Raw genomic sequence first — 18,457 nt, forward strand, 5'->3', positions numbered from 1 at the left:
CTACTTAGCTGCAGTGGCAGGCTGCTATATACAAACCACTGGGTCTCTATAAACTCGTAAAGCACTTGCTGGAATGCAGCTGTCCCTACATACTCATACTGGAAATCCTTGTGGTTATCTGTGCCCTGATTATACACTGATGCCCTACCCTGGACATGCACAATAATATTGATCATATTATAATATTGATAGTGCATTAGACACTGTCCAAAGTAGCAGCCAATGCGCATAGGAAACTTCTACGGACAGATGTGGCAGTAGAGAACACTCTGTCAGACTGGGGGAAAAAACTTTACTTCCTGCAGGACATACAGCAGCTGATAAGTATGGGAAGATTTGAGATTTTTAAATAGAAGTAAATTCCAAATCTATATAACTTTCTGATACCAGTCTATTTAAAAAAAAAAAAAAAAAGAAAGAAAAACTTTTCACCAGAGTATGCCTTTATTACTTTTGTAGAATTTTGAAAATGATATACTTTCTATAGGTGGTTCTATGATTCTGCCTTTTTAAAAGGGAGAACGAGTACTACACTTAAATTCATAGAAGTATATAATGTAATGAGAGAGAAAGAGAATGTATAGTATACTCCATACAGTATGTAGTGCTATTTTCTTTCTTCCTATACATATACAGGCTATGGCCATGTTCACACGTAGTATGACACCGGCCGTTCTGTGACCTGGCTGTGCCACAATACAGCCTGCATCAGTGAAGATCATCCCGACAGGGACTGTAGTACCGACCAGATGATCTTCATTTGTGCTGAATTGGGATGCGGGCGCATCTGTGTGCGCCCGCATTCTGATTCACCATTGCACACAATGAAGAGTGCGTCCAGAGCCGCACTCTCTATTGTGTGACCTATCAGGCTTGTGCGGCTCGGCCGCTTTTTGTACACTCTATTCCATCTAACTGCAGTGCACGTAAGTTGTGATTTAATCACAGCCGTTGTTGCCGATGTGCAACTTACATTGTGTGAACATGGCCTATTAGTGTATAAAGGAAGTATATGTAGCATAAAAAATACATAAGAAGGATAAATTGGTGGAGGCAGTAGAGAATAAAATTCAGGGGAAAATTATATAAACACTAAGTATAAGTGGGATCTCTGGAGCTATGTGAAAGGGATTCCTTTCTATTTATGTTAATGGAGGAAGACAGGAATACTGAGCTCTGGCAACCAGGCAGGTAGAGTAACCAAGAGCGAGACTGCAATGCTGTCTAATAAAATGCAACAGCTTGATGGTCACAAGATTTAAAATAAAGAGAGCAGAACAACAGAGGGGGTGACACTAGTAAGGGTGATAATTATACTAGAGAGGCATAGTGTTAGATTAGAGTTTTCTGTTCATTTATTCATTTCCATTTAATGGGATAACTCCTGGATGTATACTGTAGCTATAGGCATTTCTTTTTGTTATTTTAGCAAGAAGCATGATTTATTCTCTAATGTTAGTTTAATGTATCTTAGAGCATATACTAAAACCAGACGCTGCCCTTGTTCCTTGAATAAGCAGTTAATACAATGCAGGCTGAGATCTTGAGGTCTAGAACACAAGAAATCAGTGAAAACTCTGCCCTGCCATAGGCTGTCTCTGAATGTAAAAATGAAATGTAAAAATAGTTACTAAAAAAAAAAAATACAAAATGGTCCCTATTAACTATGAAGATCCCATGGAGTCTACGAAAACTAATAAGGTTCTAAAATTCTCTTCTCAGAGCTGTACAGAGTTTGAAGGTGAATGTACTCAGCTGCTTCCTTCTATACTATGTCAAAATGTAACAGTCCAAAAAACTCACACAAGGAATCACCAGACCCTGTCAAATGCCGTCCAGAAATTGATTCTGTTAAGAGGGGTAGACAGGGAGAAAAGCAGAGATAAAGCAAAAGAGAAGCGGTAATGTGGATAGTCGCATTTGATGCATAGCTTTTCTGATCCAGTCAATATGTCCCTGGAATAAATCAAATTATGCAGTGTTGGAGGGACTGTCTCGCAATGCGTGTTCCTGGGGCTACTCACACTATTTGTATTCTGCAGTGCATTCTGATGGAAATAAACTGAAAGCTTTCTTTTATAAGAATATGTGGAAATGTCTAGCTCTTAATTCCTATATTAAGTAGATAGATATAGAGATAGATAGGTCACTATGATACCTTTTTTTCTTCTCTAGGGGGATGACCGTATGAAGCTTCCCAGTCCTAATCACAGCAAATTCTTCCAAAACCTCCTCGATGATGAAGATTTAGAAGATATGATAGATGCTGAGGAGTATCTCGTCCCACAGGCCTTTAATATCCCACCTCCAATCTATACATCTAGGACACGAATCGACTCCAACAGAGTAAGTGATCGCATGGTTAGCATTGTACGTAACAGTACTAGTTATTTAGGAAATCATATGATACAGAAAAAAGAACTTTTTTTTAAAGATATTATTTTACTAAATGGCAAACAATAAGATTAGGGCATCTATTCACCTGTAGGCTATGTTCTTACTAGGTAAAAATGGCGTCTGTCTTTCCAGACGGACACACCTTTAGCGCTGACTAAATGAAGGCCACAAATAATCATTGTTTGCATCTGTCATTGCCAATAGACAGCCATTATTTGGCACTAAATAGGCGACCATCCAGAAAGATGGACATGATTCTTTTAACATGTAATGTTGTATCAAATTGGCTAATAGATGCAAACTGTCCTCCTATTTCCCAGATTGGAGGCCCTCTTTTTCTCATAAATGCTTTGTTATTGAGGGGCTGATAGGGTTCACTGCTGTAAGTTTATTGGGGAATTTATGTTATGCCAACATGTTAAAAGGCCTAAACAAGATGAAAGCCTTTCTAATTTTCAGTTGTTAAATTTGTTTCAATAGTTTTCAGCCTAACCTTTTTACAGCCATCTGTGATACTATTATGTTCTTAGTTTAATTAAAGGGGTTGTGCCAAGAAGTAATGTTTGGTAAAATTAGGTGTATACCATATGCTGATATGTAAAGGAGTACAAATGTGCTGTTTTTAGTCAAGTAATTTATATTCCTGTACTGCTTTTCTCCCCCATGGATTTAATTACTCCCCTTGTCTTTAAATTGTGATCCCTTTTGTAGTCCATGGCCTTGACCGACTAAGGTGGGCCAGGTGCTCAGCTCAAATGCAATCTAGAAGTAGTGGTAGTTAGTCTCCACTATGCATGTAAGCAAGGGGATTGTGGGAAAGTGTGTCTATGGTTGCAATCATGGACACACTTTCCCTCAATCCTCCTTACTTACATGTATCGTGGAGATCAACTGCCACTACTTCTGGGAGATTGCATTTGAGCTGAGCATGCCTGGCCCACCTTAGTCAGTAGTGACCAAGGACAATAGGTTATCAAAACAATGCAGCCACTTGGGGGATTGAAGAGTTTATATCTCTCAAACAGTATAGTTAAATAAATATTTGTACATTTAAAATATGTTTAACTTCACGTAATGCATCAATATAGACCTATTATTCTTAAGGACACAACTCCTTTAAAGTGTCAAACTACAATGTTTATAAATAGAGCTCAAGGTTAAGCTTTGTCATAAACTTTTCAGCTTCTTGCTCCTCCATGTTTTTTTTAAGATCTCTTGTTGTTAGTGAATAGAAACAACCAGAGGCTAAAAGCTTGTCTGATATGAGGCACAGTTTAACAACGTATGTGCTTTGGACAATATGTTGATGGGTATTAGACCTATTGACTAAATGCAAATCTTGAAACTGGCAAGGACTGGAACATAGCATTTTATTATACAGTGAATAAGCTTTATTTGCATAAAGCTGAAAGACTCTGTAAAGTAACCTGTTATTTTAAACTCAGTGTACACTAAAATCTAGAATTATTACAGACAAATATTTATAAACTGATCAATCAACAAAGCCAGTATAGTTCTGCCGCTAGCATTATACAGTGGTGCCTTAAATTATGAGCATAATTCGTTCCGGAACCAGGCTTGTAATCCAAATCACTCTTAAACCAAAGCAAATTTTCCCATAAGAAATCATAGAAATGCATAAAAATGGTTCCACCCCCCCAAAATAATATTTTTTTTATTCTGAATAACAGGTAAAACAAACACTTAGAAAGCTGGATATGTCATTGTATAAGTTACTGTACAGTAGAGCCAAGCAACATGTGGTGTATAATACAGAATGGAACTGCAGATCCCCATAATGCAGTAGTGTAGTACAATAGGCTAAAATAGAGAAGCAGGGTTGCTGTCACATGTCAGCAAAGGGGGAAGGGTGTGTGTTCAGCATGGACCAATCAGGAAGTGAGAATCACAGAGCTGTGCAGGAGGACAATGACAGAAACTACACAGCAGTGTGTGTAGCTGATTATAAGTGCAAGCACATTATAGCAGTAGTGTGTATAGCTGAGTTTGAGTACAAGCTTATTATAGCAGCAGTGTGTATATCTGAGTGTATTTGATGGCACATTAAAGCAGGAATGGAGAGGATGAGAAACACAAGGGCTGACTAAGACTGCAGAGAGCATGAAGGAATTAGCAGGACAAATGTGGGCACATAAATACAGCACTCTTTGGGGAGAGAGAGGTTACAGCTATAGAAAGATTACCTCCACAGTCCTGTTCCCTGATGCAAGCCTCAGCCTGTAGTGGATTATTTGGAAGGTGAGAATAACTTCCTGGGTCAGAGTACAGTGCTGTAGACCACACTATGCAGACCATGCCCCTCCCCCACTCGCCCTCCCACCCAGTACAGGGAGCTCTTAATCCAAAGCAATGCTCTTAAACCAAGTTACAATTTTGAAAAATTTTGACCTCTTCTTGCAAAATGCTCTCAAACCAAGTTACTCTTAAATCAAGGTACCACTATATGCGGAATTTTAACCATCCTGTAATGGAGCTGACCAAGGTGCTGAAACTGTATAGTCAAGTGATTTATTTTTCCACAGGTTCCTCCAGTGTTGGACAGCACATGTTATAAACTGATATATTGTATTTCTGATTACCAGTATACAGAATGAGACTGTATACCATCCATAGGATGTACAAGGTGTTATGTCAACTTTATATTAGAACATGTGTAATGTACAATTCCAGAGAACTCACAGCAGAAAAAGTAACACCCATTACAGCAGTGTAAATAGTGAATGAGTTTAGGTCTAGGTAATATTGTGTTATTGATAATATTTAGTTTTACTGTATTTGTATTGATTTTTTGAGTTGTTAGTGTTGTTTTTTCTCCATAGATACATATACAGTAGTTAGCTGCTTGCCAAAATTTCTTCTATTCAGAATCCTTCTGGTTGACTATTGATCAGTCACATATCCAGCCTATGTTATCAGACATGTGTTTGGACAGCTTAGTTCTGACATTTTCACTCTGGTCCTTGGTAAGAAAATTTATGAGAATGTCGCTATCTATGAACCTCCTCTATTGAGAAAATGGAATCCAATTACTTCTGCCAACTGCAGAATCCTGGTAGGCTTTCTCTATTCACATCAATAGCAGTTGCAGAAACAGCCATGCCTCTCACAATAGATGGGGCTTTCCATAGACATAAATGTCTATGGTGTAAGGACCTCTGTAAGTGCAGATAAGTTATTAACAAAGTTTTTTAAACTGTTTATAAAAATGTAAAAAAAAAAAAAAAAAAGTCATATATAAAATCTAACTCAAAAGTTGTCCCTTAATGTTGTTGCAAACATATTTGTATACTTTTTTTAATCATTTAGCTCCCCAATACTTGGAGACTCTTGAATGGCGTAAAATCATATGAAACGTTTAAAAACATGTTAACAGTTGCTTCTGAAAAATTAGACCAAGAAGGTGGAATCTGTCAGGGTTTAGGCTTGGATTCTGTATGTAGTCTGCAATCCAGTAGCCAACAATGCATGTGATGGGATATTTTATGCCCAATTCACAAGCACGGTAGAATGAACATATCTCAAAATCCAAATCATGTTCATTATTCACATGGCATCTGCACTGAAAAAACAGGCTGTGCTCCATTGGATTACAATAGGGCTTATCCATATGTGAATCCACGTGTCAATTCACGGCAAAAATGTAGATTGCAATTGCAAAACATCTTCAAAGTTTATGGTGGGTTTGTCCAGTGCAAATCCAGACACATACCTTTATACTGAAACATGCTGAATGCTGGAAAATAACATACCTAAAAGTACAGTTTAGAAGACAACCTAATAGACACGATTAATACCCGTAAGAGTTTATCTGATACATGATATATTGCTTGGCATGCATGTTATCTCAGCACAGCTGGGCATGGGTGTTGGGGGGCGAATACTTATGAGGTTTCCTGCACAGTCAGACCCGGTCTACATTGCCGTTCCTCATCAACTCCATTCAGAACTCAAAAAAGCCCAGACAAGAAGCTCAATTACAGATGGCAGCACCATAGAGCAGGAAAGAGAAAGAAATTATCATCAGCTTGCTATTCAGCAGTAAAAAAGTGAAAGAATTTCTAGTTTTCAGTGTCTTGCATTCACGGAATGAACTAGAAGGAACCCCTTCCTTTACCCTCAGTGATACTCTTTGGGATTCACAGAATGTGCCTTGATTGCCGCTTTGTACAGGAAGATGAAGAGCTGACATGACAGAGTCTACCCATCAGCCTCTACTCCATCCTTTTTTGCTCGCTCACTACCTCTCTTTTAGACTGTTTATTCTGCTTCTTTCTGCATTTGTGACACTTTTCCAATGTGTTTGTAAGGTCAGACTTTCTGACAGGAGATTGCACAGCTGCCAAATTGGATGTATTTCAGTCCGTAACTGATCTTCCTTTCAATGTACACTGAGCTGGAACATGATTCATACACAAAGAAATTTCAAGAAAAACACTAGTCCATCATATTGGGAGAGGTGGGGGGTGTCACCTTGGGCTCCTTGCTGTTTGTGTGAAAGACTTTGAAGATGTATACTGTTTCTTAAAGCTATTATGGAAACTTGTAAATAATTTAAAGAAAATCCGGTTTGAAGCCACTTTTAGGCTAAGTCCACAAAACCTAAAAAAAAAAAAAAAAAAAAAAAAGACAGACGCCTTCTATTTAAAAACACGTCTGTTATTGCAATGCATTGAAGTCAATGGAATGACGGAGGTCCAATGCACACAGAGTATAAAATGACGGACGTTGTATGCACAGAAGTAAAAAAAAATGATCATGACAATTATTTTCGAATGTCTTTTGCAAAAAGCGGACGTTATTTTTTAGTTGTTCACACACCGGTTTTTTTTTTCACCTTCCTTTAACCATTTTTACTATTAAATTCAATGAACTTTTCTGTTAAAGACACACTCAAAGGGCAATCACTGCAACTGCACTAGGAGAATGGTCCAACAGACATCATTGCACTGACAGGGAGCCAAACAACAAAATGACGGATGTAATTTTAACCGCAAAATGAAAAATGTCATTTTTCCTTTTCAAAAGCGGAGAGGAAATTACCTTGTGTAAACATAGCCTTAATATAATATTTGAAAGTTCTGTAGATACATTTTATGACTCTGAATAACCATCCTCATTATTAGTTACTCAGTACTCAAGGCAATTAGGATGTGGACAATGATGTGGATGGTGATCTGAAGCCATGCAATGTACTAATGTAATGTTCTAACAAGGCTAAATTAAAGAGGTCCTTCCTCTTCTGCTTTTTGGGGCTCAACTTCCTCCTTGTGAGGAGAGAGCATGTTGTTGGCAATGATCAATAGGTGCCCGATATTACTGATTTCACAGTGACATTGGGCAGCTAATGGACATTGAGTTGTTTTCACCTGCACAGAATGCCACAACATGCTCCCACACCCATCCGGTCTCAGAATGGCCCTGTAACATCAAGACTACATTACCTACACTCATAATAAATCCAGGTGCTCCTGAGGCTGTACCATGTGTTAGCTTCTGAAATCTTCATAAGCTCTAAGTTGGTAAAGTAAATACAGTGCATTGGTGGCCACACCCCCTACACATTAAGCCACACCTCTCCATGGCAAGCCATGTCCACCAAGCTAGCGTGGCATTGAGCAGCAAAAAAAATAACAAAATTGTATGTAAAACATGTACCCCCTATATGTTTACTCTTTGGCCTTTTACGTACTATTTCTTGCCATTTTCCTTTAATGGGTCAGAATATAAACACAGTATTGTATTATGATCCTCAATGTTAGGGAGTCAACCAGTATTATTAGTAAGAACAGGAGATCGTTTTAAAATCTCAGTCCGTCACCTGCGGTTCTAAATTGTAACTTTCCATCTTCATTGTCATAGCATATTCCCAACACAACTCAACTGTGTGAATAATCCCACTAAGAATCACTGAGTCAAAGACAGTAAAACTATTTCATAAGTTAATAGGGTTCTATGGGATTAACATTTAGTGTTCAATGCAGTCAGTGTCATTTTGAATTCATATTGAGTCAATTTCTCAGTATCTTAAATAGACCATGTTCTTTCATAGAGTTGCTTTCATAAAGCTCTATGGAGTTGCATATGTTACATAGATATCAATGTGCAACCCTTGACCATAAAGCAACCCCTGAGTTGTATTGCATCATAATAGGACACAAAGGGGCTTTTTGGGGCCCTATTGTACCTTCATATACCTCACATACATGCACATAATGGTTTTTCTGACTATGTATGAATAAGAAAAAAAAATCATTGCATTTTTCTAGAAGATGCAGGATTGCTTCTAGAGGGATATATTCCTACTATATTGCTGTACAAAGCATTGGGCAACAACACATGAAGTCCAGTCTGTGTCCATTCTCCTATGGAACACTTTTTAAAACTAAATATGGACATAACCTTTCTTCACGCTAGCTTATAGTTAGTATTTAGTTTCGGATTCTATAGAGAACTCCTTTATAGTTCTTTCTTGTATAGTAGAGTTATAACACAGAGGCCAGTCTCTTCCCATAAAGTAAACTGTCAAGAACAATAACTTTTGACTTGTCATCAGACATGTTAAAAGTTATTAATCATAGTGGGTATCACTCTGAAATCAGGAGATACAGCCAGGGAGAGAACACAGTAGACGTGCCATTCACTCCCCGCTCATACAGTATGTCTGTTACGGCTGATTATATCAATGATAGTCTATGAGACTAACTAGACGGACATCGATGGACTGCCCCGGCTATATCTCCTGATCCCAGAGGGTCTCAGCAGTGACATCCAGTGGAATTAATACCTTTTCTGTGTCTAATGACATGTAAAAAGTTATGTTTTGTGACAGGTACTCTTTAAGGTTAATAAATACCCACCTGTTGAACACAATAGTTATTTCCAATAGAAAAAATGTATTTCCGTTTCGATCCCCTACAGCAATCTTCTGATCCAGAGCCATGGGCCATGCTGCCACCAGCCAAGCTGACCAGCCTCAGATAAAATGTAACATTATTTGCCAAATTTCTACATATGGGGGGGAATTATCAAGACCAATGTATCTGTACCTAAGAATATGCCCCTAAATGCCATAGAGCATTTCCTAAAAGCCAAAGCCAGGAATGGACTATAAACGGGGAACAGGCCATAAAGGAAAAACTCAGATTTCTCCTCCTTTCCTTCTGGCTTTGGCTTAAAGGGAACCTGTTGCACGGTGTTCCGGGGCAAAGCCCGCCCATGCCCCCGTCAAACCCTGGTCCTGGACTCTGCCCAGGCACACCGTGTGACAGATTCCCTTTAAAAAAAAAATCTGTCAGATAATCTGTTGTTGTAATAGGGCTCTAAGCCTCCATGCACCACTGGATATCTTTAGTGAGAATCCCTTCCTCTTCCCTGAGTTGTATACAAGACATCTCTCTAGTCAACCAGCACCCTTAAGGAGTAAGGACTAGAGATTAGCGAACCGGGTTCAAGACGATCCGAACCCAAACGTTCGGTATTTGATTAGCGGTGGCAGCTGAACTTGGATAAAGCTCTAAGGTTGTCTGGAAAACACGGATACTGCCAATGACTATATCCATGTTTTCCACATAGCCTTAGGGCTTTATCCAAGTTCAGCAGCCACCGCTAATCAAATGCCGAAAGTTAGGGTTCGGATCGACTCGAGCATGCTCGAGGTTCGCTCATCTCTAGTAAGGACCCCATAAAGGACCCCAAGCCATAAAATGGTTGATGACTCTTTCTTTTGTCTTTGTTAAGACTTTTTTTTTCCTTTTTAGAGGAAAGTTAATTTGCATATTTTTTTCATGAAGTATTGCCCAATTAGTCTTCATACACCAAGTTTCTTCAATTAAGAGTTACCCCCTTGAGTTCATTCTGCCAGGATAACCATAGCTTTTTTTTGTCTATGATCATTAGCCAAGCAGCTCTCGAGAAACAAAGCACTACCATAGAAAAAGAATCGAAACAAAGCATTTCGCTTTTACAACTATTTTCTAATAGAATATAAAACCAGCTACTTATTATGATATCAGATTATTTTATGAAGTTCATGAGCAGCCAGGAAATAAAAAGATTTTTATACCTTGTAATGATTGATGTGAAAGGCAGGATAATATTTTGACCAGGTCCCTGAACTGCTGGGTGTCTAGAACATCCTTGGCATTAATTGCTGGAGGTTGTCGACATCATATAGAATTATAACTCTGATGTTCATGTATCTATGGTAATAACTAGGTGATGCGATAGTAATTAACGTACACGTCTTGTAGGAGAGGAGGATTCAAGCTCTCATTGTGAGAAGATGCCACTAATGTATGTAATCCCACTTTCGTCTTTCCACCTTTGGATCAAATTACTCAATGAGGAAGCGTCATGGATGTGACAAAACAGTGACTACTCTGGGTGTCCAATGACTATCCTAGAGAAATCAATGTACTGACCTGAAGATGTATTTCTAATGCACCTTAAATCTTGCCTTTTAAATACATTTTTGAAGTGAACAACTCAAAATGTCCCTCCAGTGATTTGGCCAAGCAAACAAGTCCGAATCCCATCCTCCCGGAGCAAACACCAGCTCCATTTCAAAGGCACTGGCTGCTATTTGCAACTGATCAGAGAAGAGATCAAAACCAGATTGGAAAGAGCAACCCTAGAGACAGATCCTTGTTTGTTGTTAAAGAATGCTGTCATTATCCTGAAGACATCAGCTCCGTGTTCAATAACATAGGTCACACAAAGCCAGCTGTGCACACCTTAAAGGAGCCCCAAGCACAAACTGTTCCAAATGTAATTGTGGCATGCTTGGGGAGGGGGGGGGGGGTAACTTATCAGCTGGCAGGATGTCATGTCTTACCATTTGAATAATATATCTTCATCCTAGTGTTGAATACATTGTGTTGTGTGATAAACAATTGGCTGCATTGATAGATAGATAGATAGATAGATAGATAGATAGATAGATAGATAGATATTAGCAATTCTCATTTATGTGAATACAGTCCTCATGTAACAAAGGTTCTTACATAGGATATGGTTCTATTTTTAGTATTTCTTTGACACTTTTAGTCATTCATTGGCAACTTTAATTGGTCACTCTCAGAAACTACATCCTGGACATGTGATGGATGTGCAAGGACATGACTAGTTAGAAGACACAGCTTCTAAAACTGTACTGTAACAAGCTGTGTACCTGGGTGTCCATCATGTTAATCTGAGTAGTTTGTCTCAGAGTGGAGAACAAAAGTGTAGAGCCGAGGTGTCAAATTCACTACGGTCCCCAGCTTTTGAAAGAAAAAAAAAAATCAATTCCTATTATGCTTCAGCTGCATTTACACAAAACAATTATCATAGAAACATAGAAGCATGTCCGCAGAAAAACACCATTTGGTCCATCTAGTCTACCCTTTTAGTATTTCCCTTCTTATTATCTTAGGATAGATAGATGTTTATTTAAGGCATGTTTAAATTCAGTTATTGTTGATTTACCTACCATATCTGCTGGAAGTTTGTTCCAAGCACCTACCACTCTTTCAGTAAAGTACTATGCTCTCACGTTGCTTCTAATATTTCTACCAAATAGCCTCTCACAGTGGTCTCTTGTTCTTGAGTCAGTTTTTTACTAAAAACACTTGCCTCCTGAACCTTATTTAGTCCCTTAAAGACTTTGGGGGAGATTTATCAAACTGGTGTGAAGTAGAATTGTCTTAGTTGCCCCTAGCAACCAATCAGATTCCACCTTTCATTTTTCAAAGAATATGGGAGGAATGAAAGGTGGAATCTGATTGGTTGCTAGGGGCAACTAAGAAAATGTCACTTTACACCAGTTTGATAAATCCCCCCTTTGTCTTAGTTTCTTTTAATGTAAAACAGCATAATTTTCATCCAGTAAATGACACTTTTATGGCATTCAGTGGCAGATCTCCATACATTGTACATGGTGTTTTGTATATTTGAGAACATGTTGCAAAGCCCAGTAACACATCTTATTTTCTACATGTTGCTCTATGCCCCCAGTATGATTTTATCCAACACCACAGTCACAGCCCTGGCAGGAAGTTTATACAATCAAATACACACTGTATAAGTCTCATGTTCTGACAAGGGAGGTGAGAAAACCATTATTAAGTTCACAAGGACATCCCGTACTTCTCAACACCACATCACACATTGCAATACAGGACGTGGAGTGCGCTGAAATCCATCCTTCAAAACCTGAAAAAGAAAATCTGAGGGGTCTGTCTTTATAGTACATGTTATAACAAAGAATATAAAACGTGTGCATGCAAAATGCATGGGGAAAAGTTTTTCAATATCTATCTGCTCATCTGTATACAATATGTATCTTGTATAGCTATTGTTCATATATAGGTGTAGTTTTTCTATAAGTTATCAATGCCCATACATTCAATCCCTTTAATAGTCTATTGATTTATTTATGTAATATCTAATTCCTAAGCGTATTTATTCTCTAACATCTATCTAACGTTTAACTATATATCTATCTATTAGTGATGAGCGCATACTGTTCGATCAAATAGATATTCGATCGAATAGTGAGATATTCGAATATTCGATATTCGTACAAATATCCCGCAAATATTCGATAAGCGTTCAAATTCCCCAGCTTTCAGTTTCACCCTCCAAATGGTCAAATAGATGTTTTTTACTAATCGAATACTTGTTCCCATAGACTTTAATGGGATCGAATATTCGATCGAACATTCGAATATTCGATCGAATATTCGAATATTCGCGGGATATTCGTACGAATATCGAATATTCGAATATCTCACTATTCGCTCATCACTACTATCTATCTATCTATCTATCTATCTAGGGGTTGACACAGACTGCATAAAGCCCTTGTGCAGAAAATTTGCCTGCCCCCCCCCCCATAAGCAAACCATACCACCACACTCCTGGCTGCCCCCAATCCCCATACATAATAACTAAAATCTATCTACTAAGCAATATAGGCAGCACACTTCACGATTCTCTGATGCCAGCGGACAGTTCCCAGACCACAGATCACTTTAGCTAATATAAAAAAAAAAAACTCTGCAGCACTTCACTTGTTGATCAAACATGAAAACATGAATTTATTCCATAACACGATGTACAGCAAACTTTACAAGTGATATACATGATGTTTCGGTGTCTCCTACGTCATCTTGCCTCTAACACACTCCAAAATAGTTTAATAGACACCAAAACGTCATGTATATCACTTCGTGTTATGGAATAAATTCACGTTTTCATGTTTGATAAACAAGTGGAGTGTTGCTGAGTATTTTTTAAACTGTCTGTCTGTCTACTATCTAAATCTGTCTATAGCCATTTCAGCCACATAATGGGCTCTGTATTGTTCTTATTAGGCTGTAGTTACATCTTATGGTTGTGTTTCAGTAACGTTGCATTGTTGAAAATCCACAATTAATACTAACATCATACTGTACATGGCGGAATGTGTCTTTCCGGTTCACATACAACTTGATATGTTCTTAGGCAGATTATAACTTGGAAATTAATCTTGAGAAAGTAAAAATGATTAGGTTTATTATACAGCAGCGCAGCCTGATATAATGTTTATTTGCATTGGCTATTGTCTCTCGCACAGTGTCTGAAGTCTTGAGGCTGCTCAGCCATGCACCAGAAACTCAAAGCAACAAGAGAGCTGGGAAATATCAAATGTAGGAACTCTTAAAGGTCAATAACAAAAATCCCATTGCTCTAAAAAAGATCTAGCAATAACCCCAGCCAATAAGGCCCTGCTGCTATTTACTTCAGTATTATGGAGTTACATTGCTCTTGAGGTGTCGGGGAGCTTTAATTTGGCGTCCACTGTTATCAAATATATGTGGTAAGGGAAATGAGAAACACTTCAGACAGCGCAAACCTCACTTCTGTCTGGGAAATAATTTGATGAGTAAAGAAACACTTGAAAGGATTTTCTGCTTGAGGTCTTTTTTTTTAGACTCTGTACAGAAGTCTCCTTACATTGTAATGCTGGGTCACTGTACTAGGAACTGCACTGCAGTAACCTGGCACTGCCACTACACAATGTGCGGAGCCGTGGTTTCCAGCTTTGGGTTTACTGTTGGCACCACTGCAGTGCAGAACAGCTGATCCTAAGGGTGCTAGCTGTAAGCAACTTGCCAATCATCTATTCAGGGCCTGGAAATAGGCAATAAAAAGGATTTCCATGGTAAACCCCTTAACTGATATTTTCAGTTAGGCTGGATTCATACTGCAAAAAACAGATGGAAAAAAGAGATACATTTGTGTGCATCCGTTTTGACCCGCTTTTCTATTGATTTCCATTCTTTAAAAAAAAAAAAAACGGATCAAAATGCATCCGCTTTTTTAACGTACACAAAAACGTAGCTGACCTTATTTTTCTGTGTGTTAAAAAATGTATGCATTTTGATCCATTTCTTTATAATGGAAAAACGGATCAAAACAGATGCACACAAATATATTCATCTTTTCATCTGTTTGCAACGGATTGCAAAAACGTAGTGTGAACTCAGCCTTAATTGTAAATTAAAAAAAAAAATTGTACCAAGAATTGAGGTAAAAAAACAAAACAATCTGTACTTTTACTGGCCTCAGTTGTCACATTCTCTACATTTATAAAGAGTGATTGGTTGCAGTGTCATGTTCACATTGTACACAACATCCTTGCAGCCGGAGGACACTGGAGCCATGCCAAATTTAACGTATGAGTGAAGTTTTTTTTTTTTCCCCGTTTATTTTTGTGTCCTGGTTCCAGCCTACATGACTTTAATTTTTTTTCTTTTTTTTGTCATGACTATCGGAAAATCCCTTTACCATAGCAGTATTCAGTGCATCATGTTATTATATAGCACTTATTTTAATTCCAAGAGTGGTCTTTCCTGCATATTGATTTGCCAAGTACTGGAATGGACGGCCTGTATTTTGACATGAAAGCATTAAAGGGAATGCAAAACATCAAGCTGAGATAGCAATAAATTAGATGTGAATGGAGCTGTACTTAGTATTCCAGGATCTTAATGTCAAGCTAAGGGAAATGTCTATTACTGTCATGTTTGTTGTAGGATGAGTTGATACAGGTTCCATAGGTTACTGCCTTCAAACCTTGTCAGCGCAGGCAATCGGGAGATGGCCGGAATCACCCCATAGTTTAGCTTTTTTTCTAAGCTGTCAGGCGTAGCTTTGTAATATTGTGCATTACAAACCTATATTGAATATACAATTCTGTACTATTGTTTTCATTCATGGGAAATGTTTGGAAGCTTGAAAATTTAAATCAATGCAACACATGTTTTATGGCATTCTGCATCCATCACTAATTCTATTGTGTACAATAGTAAGGTATAACATAGCAACATTGTAATGGGATATTAGCTGTCTAGAGGATTCCTAATGTTTGCATTGGCTATGTGATGATGTTAGGCATACCATACGGTAGTTGCCCTGTGACCAGAGGTGGATATACCTATACGCACAGTATGCTCACCCGTCCCACTGAGTTTTCTCTGTGCACAGTACTTGTAGATTCAGAAAAATTATGACAAACCAATTAAACCCAATGCATTTCAAGCACATGTATATTCCAAGTAATGGCTAAGCTAGAAAAAAACATTGAGTTTAAACACTTTATCAAGAAGGTGCAAGGGGGATGTTGTCATGTTACAGATTGGAATAAAAATTGTCCACAAGAATTAGAAGGTTAACCGGCACTATAACAATCCGATAGCTAAAACACATGCACGAGGATCAAGAGGAGCTAGGTGGTGCTAGCTGAATTGCAGCGGAAATTGCAAGAGAAAAAACAGCTGCACTCACCGTTAAGCCAAACATGGAATGCTTTATTGCGTTTACAGACATGGTGCAGACATTAGTGGCGTCTACCCTCTGCCCATGCCATCAGTGGTATCTGCCCACTGATGTCTGGGGGTGGGGAGTAAAAAATCATTCAAGCAGGGTGTGGGGAATAAAAAAAAAGTTATAGTCACCTGTCCCCATGCCCCCACAGAGCCGCAGCCCGCTTCTGAGCTCCCCACTGTCTGCGTCAGAACCCGGCTGACGAATGCCCTGATCTGCCAGTCAGTAACTGGGGCAGGACACCAATGCAGTCACTGATTGAATAAGCGGGCTAAATCCAACCCATCTGTGATGTTAAACCCTGGCTGTGATGTACCCAGAACTGGGGAGAAGATGACAGCCAGTGGGATTTGGGAGCTCTGTGATGTAGTTGCAAAGGAAATGAGTAGGCACTCACCCGATTCTTGAACTGCACTTTATTGGTAACTTCTTTTTAAAAATTCATGGCAAACATCCTCGGTGGGCTACGACGCCAACACCTTGCTAATGCGTGACAGCTGTTTCGTGTGGATCCCTACACTTATATTAGTCTGTGATGTAGTGCAGCGCGGTCACTGGGAGTGGTAAGCAGATTGTCTTTTTTATTCTCCCTACACCCCCTGGTTTTTACCCCCCCCCCCCCCCGCCAGACTTCTCCTTCAGGGCAGCATTTAAAGGGGGAAACCTGCTAAAAGGAAAGTGCAAATACATTGCACAAAGTGTATTCTTCTGTAAGGTATATAAGGGTATGCATTTATTGGGTCAGCCTAGAGCCGTGGGGATGAGAAGTAATTGAGGCAGGGACATAGTAGACATAGAGTTATGCTCTACAACATCCTGCTTTATTTTGTAAAATGAGACAGATATGATATGATGCCAACTTGATAAGCAAAGTGTAAGAAGCCAGGAGGGATGTGCGTGTAGCCGGGAAGGATGCGCTACTGTGCTGTAAACGCAGTATTGTCTGAGACATGTGAGGGCTTTACTAGGAACCCATTATGACATGGACCATACTATATCTGTCATGTCACCTGGTGCTATTACATTTAAATATTGTAAATTGATGTTTATCAATGTTTTTAAGAGATTTAAAGATGTTTTCTAGGTAAAACAGATTGATGGCCTATCCACTGGATTAATTGTTGTGGTGCCAACTTCTGGCACAACCACCAATCAGCTGTTCAGGGCCCATACCACACACTATACAGAAGCAGCTAGCTCCATTCACTGTGCAGTGGCCTGGCTTAGTTACTGCAGCCCAGTTGTTGTTTACTTGAACGCGAGCTGAGCTACACTTACACGTTGCCATCACTACACTGTGAATGGAGCCAATTGCCTCCAGCCCGATTCTTTGTGTAGTGTGGGAGCTGAAGAGCTTATCAGTGGGTATGCCATGTCTGGGCACCCCCCGATCAGTAATTAATGAGCTATGCTCTTTACCCCTTAAGAGGGAACATGTCCTCACTTTCATGCTGCCTGAGTAATCAGGGCAGTACCCGGTGGCTTCACTCTGCTCCACCAGCCTCGATCTTTTCCTGTAGGATATGGGGAGGAAGTTATCAATCAAGACCGATGGCGCAGGCAGAAACCAGCGGGGACTGTCCTAATTACTCCTGGTTCAGGCAGCATGAAGAATAACCAGTCTGAACTCATTTTTTTTTATGTGTGTTTGGTAACCTGTAAAATTTTAAATTTTGGCTTAATTCATATGTTTGAAAGATGTATTTGCTAGCAAAACATGTCTGTCAGGACCCAATAAAAGTGATTTTCAGTCTTTCTTACTATGGGGAACCCAACCTTGTACTTCAGAGGAGCTCAATGTTCCTGAGATTTTCCGATTGCTGTACCTTACTCGATGCCAGGCTTAGTTGGTTACCAGTTTACTATTGTTACTGTAAAAGAAGGCGATGTTGATTTTACTGTCTTCTAAAGAAACCTTTACTAGGCTCCAAGAAACAACATGGTTTCCTGGAACCTTCATTTGAGAAAGACCATATAATAGTATTTAGAATTACAGTGTTTTGCACACCCATATCTTATCTAGGAGTTGGCATCACTTTGCTGCATGCTTTTTTTTTTACTAGCTCATACAGCTCATGAATTCTTTTCATTCTTATTTCCGTCATCCCATTTTCTTTCCTATCAGAGTGAAATTGGACACAGCCCTCCTCCTGCCTACACCCCTATGTCAGGAGTAAGTATTCCACATTGG

General features: G+C 39.0%; 1 protein-coding gene across 2 annotated transcripts in view; it reads left to right on the forward strand.

Annotated features, from left to right (window-relative positions):
• ERBB4 (erb-b2 receptor tyrosine kinase 4) overlaps window positions 1-18,457 on the forward strand; it is a 715,736-nt gene that overhangs the window by 668,959 nt on the left and 28,320 nt on the right. The window contains exons 25-26 of one of the 2 annotated variants that reach the window (XM_069983214.1): window positions 2,176-2,346; window positions 18,392-18,439. In XM_069983214.1, the coding sequence (XP_069839315.1) occupies window positions 2,176-2,346; window positions 18,392-18,439 (219 nt within the window). The remainder of the gene's footprint in view (window positions 1-2,175; window positions 2,347-18,391; window positions 18,440-18,457) is intronic. The other variant, XM_069983215.1, reaches the window with a different exon arrangement.

The sequence above is a fragment of the Dendropsophus ebraccatus genome, chromosome 9 (genome assembly GCF_027789765.1).
Source record: "Dendropsophus ebraccatus isolate aDenEbr1 chromosome 9, aDenEbr1.pat, whole genome shotgun sequence".
Taxonomy (NCBI): domain Eukaryota; kingdom Metazoa; phylum Chordata; class Amphibia; order Anura; family Hylidae; genus Dendropsophus; species Dendropsophus ebraccatus.